Source organism: Phragmites australis, chromosome 20 (genome assembly GCF_958298935.1).
Source record: "Phragmites australis chromosome 20, lpPhrAust1.1, whole genome shotgun sequence".
NCBI lineage: Eukaryota > Viridiplantae > Streptophyta > Magnoliopsida > Poales > Poaceae > Phragmites > Phragmites australis.
The window spans coordinates 11,376,076-11,399,102 of record NC_084940.1 but is presented as its reverse complement, the minus strand read 5'-3'; the positions used below and the strand labels follow the sequence as shown (position 1 = coordinate 11,399,102).

Below are 23,027 nucleotides of genomic sequence, written 5' to 3'. Positions count from 1 at the left end.
GTTTGGCATGAGGTTGTCTGACTGTGTTAAGCCTCGTCTAGACCATGGGCGTTTACAACGACTTTTTATGAATATTTTTTTATTAAAAACTGAGGGTATATCCTCTTATTGCTAACACTTAAATATTTTTTAGGTACGAAATATGAGTCGTTTTTATTTTGGTTGACATGAATTAGCATATGGAACATGTGTGTTATTATTATGAAATAAATATTGGGTGTAATATTTGAGAACAGTTGTAACATATGGGCACTCTGCTAGTAACTCCTTATGTACGAAATTATAGTGCATTCTGATATAAGTTTCGCTCAAGCCAAACATCATACAAAAGTTTCTGAGTTTGATCCTATTCTTTGATAAAAAAAATTAAATAGTCATGTTCAAGGATTCACTGCAGAGACATTTTATTCTTTTAATTGGACGGACAAAGTGCACGCAATAATATCACGCTCCATAACCACCATGAGTGAGCTAAGGTGTCCAGGCAATTCCTGTGGTCAAATCTATACTTTTATATATATATATATATATATATATATATATATATATATATATATATAATATTCACTTAGATATTGAAGATCCGGATAATATCCGCACTGATCAAACGGTCATAGTAAAAAGTTAGACCATATTTTTTTCTTCTAAAATTACTATCAATCATCCATTATTTATCTTTCATACTAGACATCTCCATCCATATATTAATTAATCTCTTTCCACTTCAATAGAGACAAGGTACGATTCCGCTACATTTTTTTGCACCAGAACCAGAGCTACACCTACGATACTTCACCGAAATCGAAAACTAAATTAAGTTTCAGATGTGTACTATGTAACATCCCCGGTCATCCATTGGAAGAAAGAAAGAAATCACTACAAGCTAGTAAGCTAGGCCACTGCATGTCACACACCGGAATCATAACCGGTCGGTTTCACAGCTCTTAGTCTGTTTTCTTGGATTCCACAGACTTCGCCATGGTGATGACGTCATCCTCAACGGCCCTAACATGCTATTCTGGCGCCGCTGAGGACAGGTGGTCGCGTGTAGGCTTATCCTCGGTCGTCTTGGCGCACACCTCGTTGCGCTTGCGGAAGTACTTCTCGAAGGCGCGAGGCAAGAACTTGGGGATGAGGAAGATGAAGAGGTTGGTGGAGAAGTAGAGCAGGTTCACCACCACCAGGTAACGCCCGAACCACACCCACGCTGCCTCCTGCAATCACACACCACGAGTGACCAGCAAGACGCTTCGATCACTCTGCTCCTATCATGCACACCAACTGCCACAAGTGCGCCATATACCTTCATGGTGGAGCTGCGGGTGATGAGCTTGTTGGCCCAAACATCGTACACCCAGTAGACGATGATGAAGACGCAGCACACAATGTAGAGCAGCAGCACCAGCGCCCTAACAGGTGACAAGAAGGCACCTAACTAGACAATGATGTTCTCGGTGAGGATCTGGCATGAGAGCAGGAATAGGTGCGGTGTCGCCGACCGCACCGCCGCATCATCACCACGCGTAAACCCGCTCAGTATGTGCGCCAGTGGCAGGAACAAGTCCACCGTCGTGCCCACCACCACGTACACCTGGAACAGCCTGCTTAGATAATATGGTCCTCCGTACTAGTGCGCAAGAACATAGTAGTTTCTTCTTCTTGACGAGAAGAACATAGTAATACTAACAAATTACTAACAAATCAAAGAAGCTGACAAGTTACTGACAAATCAAAGAAACTGACAAATGTTCAAGGATGAACACCTAATTGATTACTTGCTGCAGCGGAAGATCTCTTGGGAGGCGGCGAGGATGTGGTGGCGTCGAGCTTGGTGTAGAGTGTTGGGTCTCGCCAACCCACAGGATCACACGCAGACCACACGGGCGATCAGCCTGTGATTGCTGATCACGCGAGCGATCAGCAAAATCCAACCACAAGTAGTCTGACGATCTGCGAGAACGAGAGAGCGACCACACCTCTTATCAGTATACGTGCCTATACCACACGAGCGACTGGTCAAGCTCGAATACGTCGAGAGAACGACCAGCCTCACGACCAGCACCTTGCTCGACCACGCGAGCCTCTCGGCGAGAACGCAAAGATAAATGCTCGATGAGAACAACCACAAACGAAAACTCTCTCTGGAGGAAATTTTTGACTCTATTATCTTACAACTTGCACGATTTTGTGTCTTGCTTACATAAACTAGATATTACAACTCATATTTATAGCGACCTGCTAACTCTGAATCATAAATTGAATCAGGCCATCCCATAATCTGACTCTGACTCAAACTTTGACTACTCTCGTGCACACCGCACGAACGAAACTTTCAAGTTACGACCAGGACTCCATACTTCAATCGAGTCCCCGAGACCCACGACTAGGATTAAGTCCAACATACTCCCCTAATCCTGATGTGGGCTAAGTTCACGAACTCCCAATAGATGTCGCATGGTCACCAGCTTCACCGCCAGCAATGCCTTTGTTAGAGCGTCAGCTCGCTGCTCCTCTGTGCAGATGAAATCCGCCTCAATTCAGCCTCCTTCAACACACTCACGGATGAAATAAAACTTGGTGTTAATATATTTACTGTGGCCATGAAACATTGGATTCTTTATCAAAACAATTGCCGATTTGTTGTCAACAAGCAATTTTACTGCTTTGGACTCTTCTCCTGTTAGCTCCCCCAACAGACTTCTAAGCCACAATGCTTGGCATGTCGCCGCCGTTGCCGCCATAAACTCAACCTCACAGGAAGACAAAGCCACCGTTTTCTACTTCTATGAGTTTCATGACACCAAGCTCTCATTGATATAGAAAGCCATACATTTAGTACTCTTACTGTCATCCATGTCACCGGCCAGATCACTATCCGTGTAGCCAGTGAGCACCTCTGTTTCTCCTCCTTTGGTATACGCAAGACCATAATACACGGTACCCTTCAAATACCGAAGAATTTGCTTCACTGCCTTGCGATGCATCACCATGGGCTTCTCCATAAATCTGCTTGCCACCCTGATAGCAAACGACAGATCAGGTCTTGTATGGAGTAAATGCCTCATGCAAGTGATGATGCGACGATACTCAGTTGCATCAACCGGCTGTCCATCTAAATCCTTATGCAGCTGCGCCCTTTGTTCCATGGGAAATTTTGTGGGATTGCAATCCAACATACTGAATTGACCAAGAACCTTCTTCTCATACGATGTTTGCTTGATTGTAATTTGCCCATCTTCTTGCGCTACCTCAATACCAAGATAGTAATTAAGCAATCCGAGATCGGTCATCTCGAACTCACTCACCATCTGCTGCTTGAATTCTATGATCTCTTCTGTACTTTCTCCTGTCACAATGAGATCATCAACATATACTCCGATAATGATTCCAGCCTGACCTGTTCCTCTTGTGTATACAGCATGATTCTATCAAGTCGTATGTTCCATGCCTATGGCGCCTACCGGAGTCCATACAACGCCTTGCTGAGTTTGAGCATAAGATGCTCTTTGTTCTTCACTATAAATCCCTCCGGCTGAGCCACATATACTTCTTCTTCGAGCTCTCCATTTAAGAATGCCAACTTAACATCAAGATGATGAATCTACCAACCTCGGTTGGCTACAACAGCAAGGATGACACGCACTGTGTCTAGCCTAGCCACTGGCGCAAACACTTCTTCAAAATCGATTCCTTGCCGCTGCACATATCCCTTCACGACCAACCTTGCCTCGTGCTTAATCACATCTCCATCTGAGTTCTTTTTCAGTTTGTAAACCCATTTGAGCCTAATTGGCTTGTGACCAGCTAGCAACGTCATGAGAGTCCATGTGTCATTCTTCTTTATAGACTCGATCTCCTTGGCCATGGCATCCTCCCAGACCAACTATCCAACAACCTCATGGTAGGAGGATGGCTTCTCCGTCTCCACGAGCATGGCCTCTGCTTCTAGGTCTTCATCAAGGTTCACCCTTGGATCATCTCTCATGATGTCGCCGATGTTCCTGTAATGAACATGTCCTTCATCTTTGCTGCTGCTCCCGCTCGGTAGCGGTGTAGCCCGATCATTCACCGACGATTCAAGTGCCGGCAGCTCCACTGGAGTGGTGGGGGTTGTTGGAGAGGTGGATGTCGTGCATGCCGCAGCAAGTGTCCTGGTTGCTGGCCCTTCTAACATCACCTCGCCGACCAGCGGAGTCGATGAAGGAGCTAGATCACCATGTGCCGCGGGTGCAGGCACACTTGCCAGACCACCCACGAATGGCATATTGTTGCCCACCACCGGCTTATTTCTAATCGCCTCCTCAACATCGACATCAGATGGCTCCCCGTTACTTGCACCTGTACACCAACTCCACTCCACGCTTTCATCAAATTTAACATCACGACTTACATGAATTTTCCCGCGCCTTGGATTAAAGAGACGATGCGCCTTGCAGCTATCCTCAATGCCAAGATACACCATCGACTGGCTTTGGTCGTTGAGCTTCTTCAAGTGTTGTGTTGTTACCTTTGCGTGTGTAGTGCAGTCGAACACACTAAGGTGTGCCAAATGTGACTTCCTTCCGTTCCAAGCCTCGAACGGAATGCAATCATCAAGAGCCTTTGTTGGCAAGCGGTTCAGTAGATACACCATGTGCTGCACCGCCTCCCCCCAAAATCTTCCAGGCACGTTCATGCTCTTGAGGAGGGACCTCGCCATCGCCATCATGGTCCTGTTCCTCCTTTCCACCATGCCGTTTTGCTGTGATGTGTATGGCGCGGTGAGGTGTCGCTCGATCCTGACCTCCTCGCATAGCCAGGTGAACTCGATTGAGAGGAATTCCCCATTGCGATCAGTACTCAACGTCTTGATGCGCTGCCTGCTCGTGTTCTCGGCTTGCACTTGAATTTTCTGAACAAGGAGCAGGCTTGGTCCTTCGACTTGATCACGTACACCCACATCCACCGAGTAAAGTTATCAATAATTAACATAAAATAACTGTTACCGGCGAGAGTCGAAAGTGTGATCGGCCCGTAAAGGTCAGCATGTAGAAGCTCGAGTGGTTTCTCCACCCTAAAATTAGTCGCTACCGAGAACAGCTGCCTCGCCTGCTTTACCAGCAAACACTCTTGACATAACTGATTCGGGTGTGTGATCGGTGACACGCCCGCTGCCATCTCTTTGTCAACAAGTAGCTTCATAGCTGCGAAGTTGACATGTCCGAGCCTCACATGCCAGAGCCACGCCGGGTCTTGAAGGCTGGCTAAGAGACACACTGGCATTGCTTGATGCAACTCTATATTGTAGAGGCGATTTGGAGTTCACCTCACTTTCATCAGCAACCGTGCAAGACTATTATCATACACTCGTAGATGTTTAGCATCCATGATCACCTTGTGTCCAACTTCGATAAGTTGTCCAAGGCTGATGATATTGCTGCACAGTCTTGGAATGTAGTAGATCTCCTGCAACAGCCATTGATTGTCGTTCTTGTAGCTGAACACGACAGACTCTAACCCCAGATCTGTATCGTGGAGCCATCCCCGAACTTCACCATGCCAGTGACACCTTCATCCAACTCTCTGAACTTCTCTTTATCACTGGTCATGTGGTTACTGGCCCCATTGTCCAGGTACCAGACCTCATAGCTGGAGCCTCCCTCCCACGCAGTTCCGGCTTTAACTTCTCCTCATTCAGCAATACGGCATCTTGCCTTTGCTGCAGTCCTGGTACTGACTCCTCTAACACTGCGAGCAGTAAGGCCAGCTCAGTGTTATCAGTACGGGTGATACATGTCTTGCCTTTCTCTTCCTCCTTCTTCTTTGGTGCCTTGCACTCGTTCGCGTAGTGCCCCATCTTGTAGCAGTTGTAGCACTTGATGTGGCTCTTGTTGCAGCGATCGCCGCTAGAGCCGCTCTCCTCATCATTGCGTGACGTACCAGCATGACCTCTGCCGCATCCACGACCACCCTAGCCGCGGTTGCTACTATCTGCAATAGGGTGGGATTTTCCCTTGTTGCTCCATGAGGAGTCGTTGCCATCCTTCTTCTGCTGCGCCTGCCACTCGGCCTGGGTGAGAAGGAGCTGGCCGTCGCTAGTGCTATTGCTGCCAGATGCGCACGGGTGAGCACGTTCTTCAAACACCTTCAGCTGCCCCATGGCTTCCTCGAATGATATCTTGTCGAGGTTGTAGAACTGCTCGATCCCGGCTATTACACTCAGGAATCGATCCGGCACGGTGTCGAACAACTTTTTGACCAATGCAGCATTGTCGAGTATCTCCCCCAGATTGGCGTATCTGACAGACATGGCATTGAGCCTTCTAGCATACTAGTCCAGCGTCTCTCTCTCCTGTATGCGCATAGCGTTGAAGTCGCTCTTCAATGTCTGCAGCCACGCATTCTTGACATAATCTGTGCCTGCAAACCTTGTCTTGAGACAGTCCCAGACCTCCTTTGCTATTTTCTTCCTTGCCACCTGCATCAGGAGATCCTCCGGGAGCACTTGGAAGAGATGGGACCTTGCCTTCTTGTCCTTCATCTCATTGACGATCGCACCGACTGCTGCCTCGACTACCTCCCAGATGCCCTGATCCTCCATCATTGCCTGCACATGAATCACCTAGCTTGTGTAGTTTGTCGCCGTCAACTACGAGTACAGGAACGGCCCACCACCGCTCTCCCGCGCTGCCTCGCCCTGAGGAACGATCAAAATCTTCACAAGTTAGTGTTGCACTCTTCTATCTCTGATACCGGATGTTGGGTCTCACCGACCCATAGGATCACACGCACGACCACACGGACGACCAACCCATGATTGCTGATCACACGAATGACTAGCAAAATCCAACCACGAGTAGTCCAACGTTCCGCAAGTCCAAGAGAGCAACCACGCCTCCGATCAGTATACACACCTAGACCACACGAGCGACCAGTCGAGCACAACTATGTCGAGAGAACAACCACTCTCATGACTAGCACCTTGCTCGACCACGTGAGCCTCCTAGCGAGAACGCAAAGACAAATACTTGAAGAGAACAACCACAAATGGAAGCTCTCTCTGGAGATTTTTTTTGACTCTATTATCTTACAACTTGCACAACTCTATATCTTGCTTACAGAAACTAGAGATTACAACTCATATTTATAGTGACCTGCTAACTTTGAATCCTAAATTGAATCGTGCCATCCCACGATCTGACTCTGACTCAAACTCTGACTACTCCTGTGCACACCGCACAAACGAACTTTATAAGTTATAACTAGGACTCCAAACGTCAATCGAGTCCCCGAGGCCCACGACTAGGATTAAGTCCAACATAGAGTGGCGGGAAGGCGAGGAGGTAGAGCGTGGTGGCAACAGGGAAGGCAAGGTCGATGAGCGGAACAAGGCTGTAGGCGGAGAACACCATGATGAAGGCCACCAATTGGAGGTCGATCACATGGAGCAACCCCATCACACCGCCCAGCATCGCCCCTGGCTACCTCTCGGACCCGTGGTCTGGGTTCGAATGCAATGCCACCGCTAACGAGATCCCCGACATGGCAGCTAGCTAGCACGCTCTGATGATCATCGACCGCAGGGAAGGCCAAGAATGAACCAGGCTGTGTGCATGATGTGATGATCAACAGATCGATCAAAGGTGTTAGAAGAGAGAGCAAGAAGAAGGATGATTTAGCTACGGAGGCCTGAGCGTGTGTGATTATTTACTCGTGGTGATCGAAGAAGCCGAGATGGTGTTTGGCTTCCTGGGGATGGGGGCGTGGGTATGTGTCCCTCCATGTGGTGGGGCACGCATGGCAGTGGAAGACACTTCGCCGATGCCTGAATGATTCTGCAGAGGGAAATGGAAAGATGATGGCAGCGCACCAGGCTTCTTGGTGCACGGAACACCTGGTTATCCTCGAAATTTGATCAACACATCTATCTATATCTATACTCATATATAATTCACCATGTATATCCATATGATCTCCATTATCCACTCACGCTGATCAAACAACCACCACTCAAAGTTCAGAACAATTCAGAAGTTTCACATAGACACGAGTTTCAGTGTTACCAGTATATATTATTGTTAGCAGTTTCTGAATTTCACCTTTTGACTTAACAACTTTGCTGCCCTAAGCTATATTATTAACCAGTCAAGATAACTTAGTTATATTCTTTTACTTCTTAGATTTTTTCTTTTGGTCCTGGCCTGATTAGTTTGTATTGCACAGGTTGTTTTAAGTATTAGAATGATGTTTCCATTTCATCTGTACAAATGTTTAGATTGTTTGAACAAAGTTAATGCAACTTCTTCAAAAAAACTTCCTTGCGATCCATTTCATATAATTCTAATTCTGATTTTCCATTCAGATAAATGTCTAAAAAATTCCTTGAGTCTAGGAAATATTGGGTGTGTAAAAGCCTATGGACAAGGATTATTTCAACATGGGCATGAGGATGTACACATGCGACGAGCTCAACCTGCTAAGGGACATCTAATATTACTACATAGACCTTCAGTTCTGGGTACGATATAATATATTTATGTCGTCACTCTGTTTGCATTTAATCTTATGAGCTCTCTTATTATCGCACTAGTGTGTGACTACGGACGAGAGACGTCGCGTAGAAGGAAGCTTGATATTCAGCTGTTGGCAAAATTGTTTGATACGTGGACTGGGATGGTGTACGCTATTTTACAATGCAAGTTGGTATGTTTTATTTCGTTGTTCATTTGTATCGTAGTTTAGTTTTCCCTAATGATAGTGACTATTGTTTACAGTTTCTATCGCCGATATGTTCCTTTGGGCATTTCATGCTATTTGCATTCGAAATAGTGGCTAAAAGTGTATCGGTATTGGATCCACTACCTATACCGGATTGGTTTAAATGAAATGAACCCATAGTGCACCATATGTTGAAAACTCTCAAAATTTTCAATAAACTGAACCTAGCTCTGTAAGTAGCAAACCCCTTATGGATTCACGATATATGTGATTGGCATTGTATAATACCAATTTATGTTCCAAAGATAAAAGATTTGTAAATTTCTTAGAACATCAATTCAATCAATTAGATTATCCATGTAGATGTAATAATTTATTCTTCTGTAGGTTCGTGTCGGGGTTTTTTTGTTATTAATTTCATGCGCGCATGGAACAGTCAACAACTACAACCACCGATTTACAATGTGAGTGTTCTCAACGGCATTGTAGTTTACATAAAGCAATTGGCCATCTGGCTATGCATTTTTTTTTTACAATTACAATGATATATAATGCACTTACATGATGGCCACGAGTTAAGAAAGAAGTTTTTGGTTGACCTGCTGAAATACATTGTGATCTTTTACATTATAGTTTGCTTAAATTTTAACTCCTATTGTAATTTCATATGCATGCTCTCATCGCAATATTATTAATTATACATGTGTTACATATGAACGTTTACTAGTGAAGAATATGAAAGGTGAGTGAAGATCTTTGGTATGCCAAATTCAGAGCACCATTATGGCTGCACAAATTGAACTTGGCTTCCAAAAAATTGAACTACCAAATAAAGCAGATTCCTTGACAAAAGTTCTTGTACAAAACCAAGACCAAATTTGTTCAAACAACCAAATTTCAGTAAGCCAAGCTACCATTCTTGTGAAACAAAAATAGGCTCCTTCCAACTACGGGCACGAACAATACTTAGATGCTTATGGTTATATACTTAAGGAAAGAGAGTGTTAAATACCTACATAAAAATTATAATTTTCAATATAAATAAAAACTACATGTGTTTAAACATAATTAACTATCTTGATAACACTAATATAAATAGTGGTACTTAAGTAAGCATCTTGTCTTTCGCCTAAGCACTAATATAATTTCCAAATCTTTTTTTATAAACACTTTCTCTAAATACCTTATTGTGCATGCTTAATAGAGCGCGAAATTAGGACCCTCGTATAAAGTCTGGAGGTAAGCGGTGATCGTGGCCTCTCCACAATCATTACAGTAACCTTACGTGCAAAATTATAGGGCATTCTGATATAACTTCTGCTCAAACCAAACACCGTACAGAAGTTTGAGCTTGATCCTATCCATCTACTGCATGCTTGTGCTTATGGTTTTAATTTGCTCACAAATATTCATACAAAAAGATTCGCTTGACATAACTCCATCTTCAAAAAAATTTTGACTCTTGAAGCTAGGTATTGTTAGGTCTAGAAATTTATGGAGCTAGAGTTATGGATATATTGAGAATATTTGGGTGATCAATCTTATTCCTATTTAAACTAAAAATAAAAACTTAAATTACTTTATTTTAACTTAGAAACTTAAAATCTGACGTGGTGCTAGAAGGTAGAGCTCTGTTAAATAGAGTCTTAATAAGATACTTTAAGTTAGATTTTGATAACATGGAGTGGTTCAGCGACCAACGATTGATCCCTGCTTCCATGATTTTTTTAGATAAAGAGAGTTTTATTTCATCAAATAAATAAAAATATCCTAGTCTCTACACCAAGACATGCATTCGGCCAATTATTGCAACAGTTTGGCTAAGATGTAGACTCCGTCTACCACACAAGCCACCAATATAAACAAAAGATAGGAAATTTAACAAAGAGTATATGTTCTTTTTAAACACTTAATCTATTGCTAAACCTTCACCTAAATTTTACAAAGATGTCCATCGTTGTAGTCTCCAACAGACGACATCCTAATTGCATTGCTGTACGGATCTCCTCCTTTTGAAGCAACGACCAAAACCTGATCCAATACATACTCCTATAGATAACCTACATAGAAGAGTGCATATTTGTCTTGTCAAAAACCACGTCATTTCGGCTAAGCCACATCGCCCAACAAATGGTAGCGGCTACAACAAAAAATTGTCTCTTAAGCCTCTTTCCTATCTCATTTAGCCAGGTTCGAAATATATTGGAGACACTACCAGGGGTTGAAGGCCAAAAATAACTTGAACTATTCTCCAAATATACTTAGCAAGATTGCAATCGAAGAAAAGATGCTGAATTGTCTTATTACGGTTGCAAAAACAACATTTTTCATTCTCTTGCCAATTTTTTTTTCACTAAGTTATCTTTAGTTAAGATGACTCATTTGATTAAAAACTAAAGAAAGATCTTGATCTTTAAAAGAAGCTTTAGTTTCCATAAGAAATGATTATTATCTATGATATTATCATTGACTATAGCCCTGTACATTGTGTTTATTGATAATTGACCACTTAGAGTTAAGAGCCATCTGAAACTATCATGTTCATCACTTATCTCAGTATCTGTTACTTTTGCCACCAGGTCATTCCAAGCCTCGAGCTTATGCCTCACTAACGTTATACAGAAAAATATTTGGAGGGTCATAACTAAGGACATCAGCTATAATCGCTTGCTTTCTGTATGCAATGTTATATAATATTGGGTATTGCTTGCTTAAAATGGTTGTTTCTAACTATTTATCTTTTTAGAATCTTATTTGAATACCACTCTGTAGTTTAAATACCTCAAAACTTAAGAACTAATCTATGATACTCAATAATCAAAGAACTCTAATTAGCACACACAAGAAAACGCATGACGATGAACTCAAACTGTCATCGTAAAAAAAAATAAAAACCATCAAATTGGCATCAAATCGATGCCCCGTGAAGCCGTGACACAAATGCAGATTCACCAATTCGACAAACTAAAAAACCACCTCGATTCTCCAGCCATGGCGATACAAGAACCGGACCCTTCATCTCCAAGAACAAGGGCAAGATCAAGATTTAGCCAAAATACAAAAACCCTCATGTCGGGGAGGAACAACATTGTGAAGTGAATGGTGCCCTCTAGTCAGGGGCAAGCCCATTAAAGGTTATCGTGTATAGATGTCCATCTAAAATTTTATGTAATTTTTTTATATGTAGTCAGCCTGTGGCTCCTCGCATTCGGCCCAAGCTCTAGGCTCCAGCAGTCGTCCCCAGCGGCCCAGATAGCAGTAACGTCCATGACGCCCGATTCACTCTCTAGTCTCCACTACTTGTCTCGACGGCTCAACCTACCGCAAGAAGGATGCCCGACTCATTTGAATAGAGCACGGTGGCGACGCGGTCGTGAGCGAGTGCAAAGCAGGGGGCAGTGGCTGTGGTGCGTCGGGTGCGGCCATCGGCGCATACAAGGCGGAGTGCGACGGTGGTGGCACGTCGGGTGCGAGGGCCTCGATGGTGAGTCATTGAGTCATCTCGATGTGCCTTCGGGCCTTTGGGCATGTTCGTAAATGGGTTGTAGTTTGTGCTTAGTTGTGGTTCATGTTTGTTAGTTTCATCTAATTGGGGCTTGCGAGTTGTGTTCGTTGAATTGGTTAAGGGCTTTGCTCTACAGATTGGTATTTGGCTATAGTTTGAGAAATTTGTTTCGCTGGTATATGTATTCACACACCAAATGTCTGATTTAGTTGAACTTGCTATCATTTGAATTGGTGCTTATGAACCATGTTGCTAATTGAATTGAGTTTGTGCTCACTTTTTAATTTATGGTTAGTACTTATAATAGGCCTGGGTGCTAATCTAAGATAATATTGATTGAGTGTGTCATGAAATGGGATTTGATCATTGTGGTTTACTTCTTACTCTGCAGTTGTGCACATAGCTTTAGCTTTATATTAACTGATTGGATTAGTTTGTAGTGTGTATCTTTAATTGAATGCGTCCTGATTTTACTTTATGAATAATTTTTTACTTAGGATTTTGTCGTTGTTTAATATTTATGGTTAGACAAAAATTAGCTATATAAAATATAGTATACACACCCAACTTTAAAATCCTAGGCCTGCCACTGCCTCTAGTTTGAGCCAATGATCCACGCCATGCTCGTCGACCACGTGCCATGGGCCGCCACCGTAGTGGCCTCACTGCACTCCCCCATGGAGGCTGAGGCGGAGGCGCGGCCATGAACGTGGTCGATGTTGTCGTTCTTGACGATGACGATCTCCTCCAGTTGGATGCTTAGGTATACCTCGTCTGCCTCCCCCCCCCCTTCTCCCTCTCCTCCTCTTCGGCAAGCGTGGGAGGGGGAGCAGGGCTACTCTGTGACCAGCGACCATGGCGGTGAACCTCTCCATGCCCGCCAAGAAGGCAAGAAAGAGAGCTCCTCGCCTCCTCCCTCCCTCCCTCAAATGGCTCAAGTGCTAGCTCTTCCTTCCCCCCCTCCCCCACACAAATCAGCTTGGCGACGTTCGTGAAACTTGCACGACTACGTGATGGCATGGTATAAGCGGAGATGGAGCAGGGGTGCCCCGCGCCCGTGCCTAAGCCAGTGAGCTTAGCACGGCATGCGTACGGAATGCACTAGGATGCCGTGTGGCATGGCGTGGGTTGGGATGTTGGGCCATCGATTGGGACTGGGATGGCTTGTTTCGCTCCTCATGTTGCGTTGAGCTTTGAGGCCTGCTATGGGAGCTAGGATGGCTAGTTAGGCTAGGTGGATTTTTTCAGGCACTACTATTCTGAGGCTAGCCTCCAGAAGCATATCTCATGGCCCGCCTCACCGGCTGCCACGTGTCGATCTACAAATCTACAGGTCATCTTCCCCCCTCCCGTTGTCTCCCTTGCTGTGTTATCATCCGCTCTGTCATCTCCCTCACCGCGGGCCACCACTATTGTGGCCACCCGCACCTCCACCAGCACCGAGGTCGCCCGCCTGACGACCGCCACCGCTTCCTCCACCCATTGCTGGTGGCAACCTCACCGCCCCATCATACTGCTGCTCGCCCTCCGCCACCGCCATCACCACCCTGTCCTACCCTAACCACAAAAGCTCCTTGCCCCTACTGTCAACCCTGCCCACCGCTCTCTTCTGACCTCGCAACTCTAGCGCCACTGTGCCACCTCTTCGTCCACCGTCGCAACCCCAACATCCCTCTAAACCCCACCAGCCATAGAACTCCCATCCCTCCTGGAACCCTAACCTTAATGGTGGTGCTCGACAGCGAACGACATCGTTGACGCAGAGACGACGCTCATCGCGTCATCACATGTCGCATGGGGAGGCGTTTGGGCGTTTTGGCAGCGTCACAGCGAGGCGTCGTGCGGACGCCAAATGTCACATAGCACTGGAGCGGGAGGTCGGTTTGGGCATGTGTCGGGTTTGGCTTGTGTGCTAGGTCCCCTTCTAGAGGGTAACCTCTAACTAAGGTTTTCGTTTTTGCCCCTAAACCTAGGGTGGAAGCTTTGCTACGTGGAAAGTGTGATTTGGATTTCGCAGAGCAGCAAGGCACATGGACTGAAGCTACTGTTTGTACTTTGTAGGGTTAAAGCTCGACGAGGAATTGCTCTAAGCTAAACAGGTGTTTTGTTGACAAGGATGATGGCAAAATGATCAATCTTTCCATATCTTCAGTTTTCTCAGTTGGACCCTCAGGTCCATCAAGAACAGCTATAAATTTCTTCCTTCTCCTTTGGTTAGCAACTGCCTGAAAATAGACAGTGTTATGGTCTCCTTCCACAATCTCTCTATCCCTTGATCTCTGCCTGGCTTTGATTTCATCCATAGCCTAGATATATTGCAGCTCTTTAGCTATTATACCTCCCATCGTCTTTTTCTCCTGATCAGAGAGCTGTCTAGACTCAGACTCCATATCTAAAATGTTCATCTATCAGATTCTTCGTATCTTTATTTAACTCAGCAATCACATTGGCAGCCCACCCTTTAACAATTCTACGGAGTGTTCTCACTCTAAATTGCCAAATATTCATAGGATCAGTAAATTTACATTCCATAGTCCAAGCTTTCAAAACTACATCTTTAAAATCAGGTCTCTTTAACCACCATTTTTCAAATATAAACTTCTTTCTACCATAAGCTTCATTTTCACCAGAGTCTATAAGTAAATGCGTATGATCAGTATTACCCCTAGCCAAAGCTTTAACCGTTGACAAAGGGAACATTGCATCCCAATCAATAGAAACAAAAGTCCTATCTAATTTAGCCAAAATCAATTCATTTTGATTATTGGCCCAGGTATATACTCTATTAGCAGGATTCAGCTCTAATAAGCACCATTTATTGACGCAGTTATTAAACGAGTAACCTCGCATTACAATCGTAACGTGCGTCCGTGCCATCTTAATTCTTACGACAAATTGAGACTCCGGAGAACAGTGCCGTCGATCATGGACGACACACCAAATTTCTCAGAAATCTTTACATCGCTTGGCCCCTCTTTTTCAAGGCTTTAATTGAACAGTTGTGGCGCCACAAAAATTTAGAAAACCTTTGCTCTTTGTAGATCGAAGAGCATTCCTATGGCAATGAGAAGTTACTATAATCCTGTACAGGCATCGTGATCATGAGATCATCCTCTTTGACAAAAGTTGCATTTGCAATTGCAATCCAGCAGTTGCACCCCATCTCAAAACCCATGCGTGCATGCCTCCCTCCAAATCCGACTCAGATCTTCATGTTGGCGTACATGATGAGCTGGAGCTCCTTGACGCAGTCCTGCATGGACGGACGGCCGGCGCTCTCGAAGCAGACGCACCGCGCGGCGAGCGCGGCGAACATGGACACCGACTCCACCGTGTACGAGCCCTTGGCCATGTCCCGGTCCACCACCTTGCGCAGCTTCTTCCGGTCGCCCACCACCTGGTGGATCCTGACGATGAGGTTCTGGTCCTGGGGCCCCTGGCTCAGGTCGATGGCGCGGCGGCCCGTGAGCAGCTCCAGGAGGACGACGCCGAAGGCGTACACGTCGCTCTGCAGCGTCAACTTCCCTGTCTGAAAAATTGCAGCATTGGCACGAACCAAAATTAGCCAGCATCTACATTACAGTAGCAAGAACCTGAACTGAATGTTCATGATCACAGTCATACCAATGCGTATTCAGGGTCGAAGTAGCCGAACGTGCCCAGCACCCTGGTGGTCGTGTGCAGGTCCAGGTCCTGCGGCATCAGCTTGGCGAGGCCAAAGTCCGAGATCTGACAAGGTTTTCGGCATGCCGCATTTGGCGTCAGGCAATGCAATGCAGTGCAGAGGTGAAACTTTTCATGGTTCCATATGATCAGAGATTGTGAACAAGATTCAAGAAGGCGCAGTGGACACTCAGTTACCTTTGCCTCGAAGTGTTCGGTCAGGAGGATGTTGCTGGACTTGAAGTCCCGGTGGACGACGGGGACGCCGACGGCCGTGCTGGAGTGCAGGTAGGCGAGCCCTCTCGCTGCGCCGAGCGCGATCCTCAGGCGCAGCGGCCAGTCCATCTTCACCTCCCCAATGCCTGAAAAAAAAAAGTCAGATCGGCAGTTCTGAACATTCAGGCACATGCATATTGTGGTGGTGCAATGAGAACATGAAAAATTGATGTCTGGTCTCACCATCGAGGATGTCCTGAAGGTTCCCTTTGGGCATGAACTCGTAGACCACGAACCGGTGCTTTCCGTCAGCGCAGTAGCCGATCAGCGTGACCAGATTGGGGTGGTCCAGTCTGCTCAGAATGTCGATCTCCACCCGGAACTCGCGCTCGCCGTCGGCGTGCTTGGAAGTAGGCAGGTCCATCTTCTTGATGGCGACAATCTTCGCATACAACAGAAATTATATTTGGTTAGAAGCATCTTCTAAATAGTGCAAGTGAAGTACTGAAACTAGCGAGTCAAAGTTATCGCAAACAAATTCAGGACTGGAAGAAGAACATATTGGTATTATGCTCAAAACTTCAGGTTCAATGTTTTGTATGAGAATCAATTGATGGTTGATGAAATTTGACTGGTTGTTGCCACTTGCTTTTCTTGAGTGGATGTTAAGACCGGATGTCACACCATTCTGATCTTTGCTGTCTGCTGGGCTTATCACATCCAGGTCTGGTGACTGGGCACCTATTTTTTTTTTTAATAATAGGCCAAATACATGGAGCAAAAAAAGAACTCTTCCAAACTGAATCATTGGCGCCTAACTGCCAATAATTTGAAATAATTCACATAAAATCTACTAAATGACAAAATAACATCAACTTCTAAGATCAGGCAAATATCCTTAGCATGCGTCTGGAATTAGGAACAGAAACGCCGACGGAAAAATAGACAACAATTGCAGAATAGCACCTGGCCATCCTTCAGCAAGCCTCTGTAAACCCGGCCGAAGCCGCCCTTGCCGACAAGGTTCCGGTCGCTGAACATGTTGGTCGCCTCCTCCATCTCCTTGAGCGTGAACACCATCGTGCAGTTGCGCTTCTTCGGTGGCGGGCTCTGCTCCTTCGCCTGCCATAGCCCAGCTGGCTTGTACACCCCTGCAACGGACGTTCAGAACTTCAGAAGTTCAGATTATCAAAATTCCAACTGAAACAATTCCTGCATACTTGCAGTTTCACATAGAAGAAATGATACCATTCACAAATTCATAAGGGTTAAGCCGAAAAGGAGAAAAAATGCATGCATATATAGAAGGAAAAAAAAAAGGAGTTGCACTCACAGGGATTTAGCTGATCAAGCGATCTGCTTCTCCTCCTCTTGTTCCAAGATGAAACTATGTTGAACATATTGAACCCTCCGTTTTCCACTTCCGCTCAAGGCCAATGAAATTACCGGCCGAAGCTTTCGCAGATTGTCGCGTAAAGATCTTCACGCTGAAACTTTCTGAAGCATCGAATCGTTCCAAGATACCTTCCCGTGATCAAGAACTGGGAGATATTCCTTGCTCCGGCCCAAGGCACACACAGGGCACTACGCTTTATGAGAAAAGCACATGTCCTGGAAGTGGAAGAATGGCTAGCACTGCAAGTATCAGGGCATGCAACACACAGCATTGTATCCAATTCTTCATAGCAACGCTCTCAAAACTAAAAACAGAGAGAGAGAAAAAAAAACTGACGAACAAGTAAACAAGGCTGACCTGAACTGACCGAGAAGGCGCGCCGCCGCCGCGTAAGGAGAAGCTGGACCATGTATCGACAGGAGCACGAGGATGAGAGAGGACAGGGCACGGAGGGTGCAGTACGGTACAGGCGTACAGCGAGGATCAAGGATAAAGAGACGCGACGGAGATGGTCTCTTGGGAGCTAAGTAGGACGAGACGCGCCACCTAAGGCGTTGGCAAAGAAGTAGAGGGAGGACAGCGAAAACCGAGCAGGAGCGGGGGCATTCGCAGCTAGCAAGGGCGAGGATGGAGGAGCGTGCACACGGGCCAAGAAATGCCGATACGGACGATGGATCGCGGCAAAGCTCGCTGCTTTGGGAGAAACGAGAATGGAGTTCGAATGAGAGATGGGGGAGAGAGTTTGGTTGGTTGGTGCAATGCAGTTCAGGAGATGAGCAGAAAATCGGGCGAAATGGCGAGTGGTGATGGGGACGTTTGGAAGGAGAAATGGACGGGGTGATGGCGACCAAGGACGGAGGAGCGGTGGTGGTAGTTGCGATGTATCCGTTATCAGGAAGCTTTCAGGCTCCAGTGAATGTGGATCAGTGATCCGTCCTAGCCAACCTTCTGAATAAACACCAATCAAATTCTTCAGACGAATAACATCATGCTTTTACAATTAAGTCAGATGGATGGTGTAGTCTTGGTTTCAATTTGGCAACGACTTTTGAATCCGATCGCGAGCCGGCCAACCGAAGGAGCGGGTGATTTTACCGATTGGCAACGGCAGATTCAGAAGGGAGAAGGGAATCATGATGACAGGGCCAAGATTGCAAGTAAATGATAATGGTATGTCTCAGTGTGGCGAAGTGGACAGTTGATCAGATACAGGTTGATTTTGAAGCGGCGAAACAAACGGCGGGTGGGAGAAGTATGTGTGTTTGTTAAGCGTTTCCTGGATGGAGATCAATACTTTTCAAATTCTGATGGCGACATGTTGGGGGCGGTGAAGTTGTAGGTGAGGTTGTTGGTTTTGGTTGCAGGCCTGAAGAACAAATGACCAAACTGGCCAGTGTTCAAGGTTGTGTTAACGCCTAAACTGCAGTAGATTACGCACTGGATGCACGTTTTTCATGCCATGATTCAGAGGATCAGATGAGTCCTATGCCATCAGATTGGACCTATGAATTATCGGTTAAAATAACTAAAGCAGAAGCACTTTTTAAGTCGGCAAAACGTTGCTGCAATTGGGAAAAGTTTTCCATTGTGGTGGCTCTTTGTATTTCGATGACTGAGACGCATTTTCAAGTTTCGAAAACATCGCAGCAGTTGGTAAAATTCACGTAAGCCAATAACAAGCTGTGTGAATTCCACGGCGCACCGCAGCACAGCAACAAGTTCGCATTTTCCATTAAAAAAAAACTAGCTCGCAGTTTAGACCTGAGACTGAAATTAGGCTCGGTTAATGATGTCTGATTCTCTATCTTTTATTTTATTTGCGAGAGGCTAAGTGTTAATGAATTTTATAAAGAAGTGCATAGAATCAGGGGAGGCATTAGAGTGAGCTGCTGAATATCTAGCCCAGTACTCTACACAGAACGACATCGCTGCACTATATCTCGACCGGCTCACTCAACGCTAGGGAACCGAGAACGGGCTCTCGTCGGTGACAGCGATTCGCTCGAAACGGACGGCATGAGGGTTGCGTGCTTTTGCCAATCTGCCCAATCTTTTCCGAATGGCTATCAGAGCGAGTTCGATAAGCATGGCTACAAGACCATGCCACATCATTTGTGGACAGTTATAGACGACCAGTACAACAATGGTCTCATGTATTGTTTCTTGACAAGCGCATGAGTATTTAACTCTTGCATGTTAATATCAAATGTTGAGATCAACACTGCCCTTCATCCATGTCAGAGGCGGATCGGGGGGCTGTGGAGCTCTAGCCTGTTCTACGGCTTTGCAGCTAATGGAGCTCTCCTCCCCTCTTAACATTTTTTTTACCATGGATGATGAATTGAGGATGAATGAGGGAGAGCAAGAAGAGAAAAGATATGGAGAAGAAGAGGAAAAAGGGAGAAGAGGATGGAGAGAGAGGTATATGAGTCACCCTATTTAGCTCCTCTGCATCTATCACTTATCCATATGGCTAGGTGTGTTGGTCATAGCATAAAGAAACAAACTAGGATATACAAGATTGAAACTGTGTAACAAGTGTTAGAACGATTGAATTTTGCATGAAATTTTGAATCCGAAACAATTCACAATTAAAATCAGAAAAGGAAAGGGCTATTGACAACCAGTACAACAATTAATCTGCATTGTCTGTTGACAAGCACATGAGCTCAATGAGAATAAGATCCTCCGACCTTACGGTGAAGTGAAGTTCCATCGTGAGCCGTTGAATATCAAGTGAATAGATATGATTTGATACTACAATGCTTATAAACAGTAAAATTACTACTATTCATTACTACAGTACTATCATTACAGTGTCTAATGTCAATTACTGTTCATCCCCACAAATTATTGTTCCCCTCACGTTAGTGGATTTGGATCGGAAGAGCTCAATGGCCTCCTGTGCTCGCACGCGGAGGGAGACAACGCACAACACAGGTGCAGCAGATCTGGAAATAAATGGGCGGACCCGCAAAACGCATATGTAGACGACGAGTTCGACTGCAAGCGGTCTGCAGCGCCTCTTTTCCCGTGCTTGCGACCGGCGACTGCAAGAGCGACCATTTCGTTCTCTCTTTTCTTTTCTCCCCCCTCCACGTACGAATTTACTGACATGGCTCGTCTGATAGCCAAAGCAATGTGACGTGTTCTTATTGTACTTGCTCTCACGATCACGATACAAGTTGTAAGAACATAGGATCATATTGAGTTATATATATGATCCAGATTTTATAGGATTATGATTCGTACAAGATTAGTTTTCTTTCCATCTCCTGTTTTCATATTTTTTTCCAAATAAAAACTATATATTGATAGTCATACATCGTACTTTAAACAATCCCATATGTGTAAAACTTTTGATTCATAGGAACCAAAGAAAGGTTCCACACACTGAATCCACATCTAAAGCGCATAGAAGGTATTCCCTCTCTACAGTACTACAAGAGCGAAAATGCGACGAGTTCGATCCGGCACGTTCTCTCTGGTTCCCCTCTCCTTCGGCTGCCTCCTAGGCAGGGGGAGGGAGCCGAGATCCAATGTCTGATGAATATACCTAGCCCCAGTCTTGGAGTTCTATGTTTCTTACGTTCTATTTGCCCATGGTGATGTGGTTGCTTGGGGCTTTTTGCCTCTTCTGTTCCTCTCTAATGACACCGCTACCGATGGTTCTCCTTTAGATAGCGAAGCTATAGACAATGCTCCAAACGGTGAGGTTCTAGCAAGTCTTTTGCTCTCCCTTGTATAGCCCTCCGTGTTCGTCCTTGGTGCTGAAGGCAATTCTGACGAGCGTCCATGTAGGAGGAATGTATAGTATGTACTTCCTAGCCCCAACCAATATGTGATTGGGTTAGATGATGGTGTAGCCCCCTTGTTTGGGTTGTTCCTGTGCTGGGTCATCGGTTCTTACAACGGCGGCCATAGATTTGTTCTTTGCATTGTCGATGTACTTGGATCTGCGTTTGGTGGTGCCGGTTCAAAAGTTGGTGGTGGTGGATTATGGTTCTGGGACATCAATTTTGGTGAATTCAAAGCTGTTGTCGCTAGTCCAACTTCCTCCCAACTATGGCAAGGTGATATATGATGTGCTTAGATCGATTTTAAAGCATTCTGGCCAACCTTGGTGCATGTCACTGGCGCTTGGGGTTTACCAAAATTCTGGTGTTCCCTTATTAGATTGGGTAGAATCTTTAGTAGTTGCCTTGGGCACTCGTCTCGTCCAAGCTGCTGCTCCGGGAGGAGGCGTGTGGCATGAAGAAAGACAAAATATGTCCTATTTATTTCTCTTGTATTTCTTTTATATTAAGGGACTACCATGTAATTCCAAGGGATGAACTGTTCACTTTGATATAAATCCAACCCCTTTCGCCGAAAAGAGAGGGTTCCAAATGAATTAAATTCCAATTTAGCTCAGATGATGGGATCCAAACAGCCCCTAACATAAAAATCATTGTGAGAAACTAAGTTAAGATGTGCTTTGGTTTATCTTGTGTGATGAGTAATTGACGTTGTGTGGCTTTTGTTGGTTAGCATATGTATGGTTATATACTGCAATGTTGAATTTTCTCTAACCAAAGTTGAAAAAGATTTGGAGTTTGTATCGTTATCTCGGTGCAGGAAGCTGACACTCGGATAGTCCAGTGTGAGGGTTTTTGACCTCATCGGATAGTCCGGTGTGTGGTACATATGAGCATTGGAGCTTTTCGGCGCAGAGGCAGAGAAAAATTCATTCACTGGAAGGTCTGATGTGGGTGAGAGTGAGCACAAGACTAATTTTTCCAGAGAAGGGTGCAAATATGAAAGTCGGGTGTGGTAGCCTCACCGGATGGTTCGGTGTGTGCACGGGTGATCACCGGAGGCTTCACCGAAAAAAGATTCCTAGAGAGGTTGAAAAACTAAATTTCAGTGATAATGTACTCACCGGATGGTCCGGTGATGGGCGTGTGAACATCAGAGAGTATTACCAGAGCTTTTCAGTTCTGAGGCAAATGTTGAGGTGTTCACAAGATTGTTCGGTATTAGCATTTTGTGATCACCGGACTAATTTTTTCAAAGAGGAATGCAAATTAGGTTCCAGTAGAGTTGTACTCACTGGATGGTCTGGTGTTGCACTAGTGTGAACACCGGACCATCCGATGTTCACATTTTTGTTACGTCTGATATTTTTCAACTTGTTTTCGATTTGGACTAACATGTGATGTTGTTATATGGTTCTGGAGATGCATGTTTGTTGGTCTCATGGTGTGTAGGTGATGGATGCAACTTGACAGTTGACGGTGGGTGATCTTGGCTAAGCGGGGTGCTTGGTGCCGGGTGATCAAGGAGGCCGGGCGGAGTCAAGGATGATCCTAACGGTACACGTGGAGGTCAAGCAAGGCAAGAGATGAAGGTTGATGAAGGCGATGTGTTGACAAAATTAAGCGAAGGGGATGTCAATGTAAGTGACAAGGCAGACCGAGGGACCAGGAGCTGAAAAGACTTGCCGACGGTCAAGATCACAAGACGGAGGATACACGCCAACATCGAAAGATTTGCTTGAGGTCAAAGCAA

At 45.2% G+C, this 23,027-nt stretch overlaps 1 protein-coding gene and 1 pseudogene across 3 annotated transcripts; both read right to left on the bottom strand.

The window, feature by feature from the left end:
* Positions 1 to 1,013: 1,013 nt before the first annotated feature.
* On the bottom strand, positions 1,014 to 7,451 carry LOC133901451 (uncharacterized; annotated as a pseudogene).
* A 7,557-nt stretch (positions 7,452 to 15,008) lies between these two features.
* On the bottom strand, positions 15,009 to 18,286 carry LOC133902490 (probable serine/threonine-protein kinase PBL28). Of its 3 annotated transcripts, none has more exons than XM_062344092.1 (7): positions 17,835 to 18,286; positions 17,415 to 17,716; positions 17,048 to 17,232; positions 16,325 to 16,523; positions 16,064 to 16,227; positions 15,827 to 15,931; positions 15,009 to 15,731 (listed from the first exon to the last, which is right to left on the bottom strand). In XM_062344092.1, exons 2-7 carry the CDS (start codon positions 17,479 to 17,481, stop codon positions 15,405 to 15,407), a joined length of 1,047 nt encoding a protein of 348 aa, XP_062200076.1. In that variant the 5' UTR covers positions 17,482 to 17,716; positions 17,835 to 18,286; the 3' UTR covers positions 15,009 to 15,404. The 3 variants fall into 3 exon arrangements, with proteins under 3 accessions (XP_062200076.1, XP_062200077.1, XP_062200078.1); XM_062344093.1 differs by having other exon boundaries at positions 17,415 to 17,710; XM_062344094.1 differs by having other exon boundaries at positions 17,415 to 17,692.
* Between the last annotated feature and the right edge of the window lie 4,741 nt (positions 18,287 to 23,027).

Bases quoted from the DNA above. Each gene is read 5' to 3' on its own strand.
- LOC133902490 (XM_062344092.1), bottom strand. From the start codon at position 17,481: ATGTTCAACATAGTTTCATCTTGGAACAAGAGGAGGAGAAGCAGATCG. The intron at 17,233-17,414 runs GTGAGTGCAACT...CGTCCGTTGCAG, and splicing joins GCTTGATCAGCTAAATCCCT to GGGTGTACAAGCCAGCTGGG. The intron at 15,732-15,826 runs GTATGACTGTGA...GCAATTTTTCAG, and splicing joins TCGACCCTGAATACGCATTG to ACAGGGAAGTTGACGCTGCA.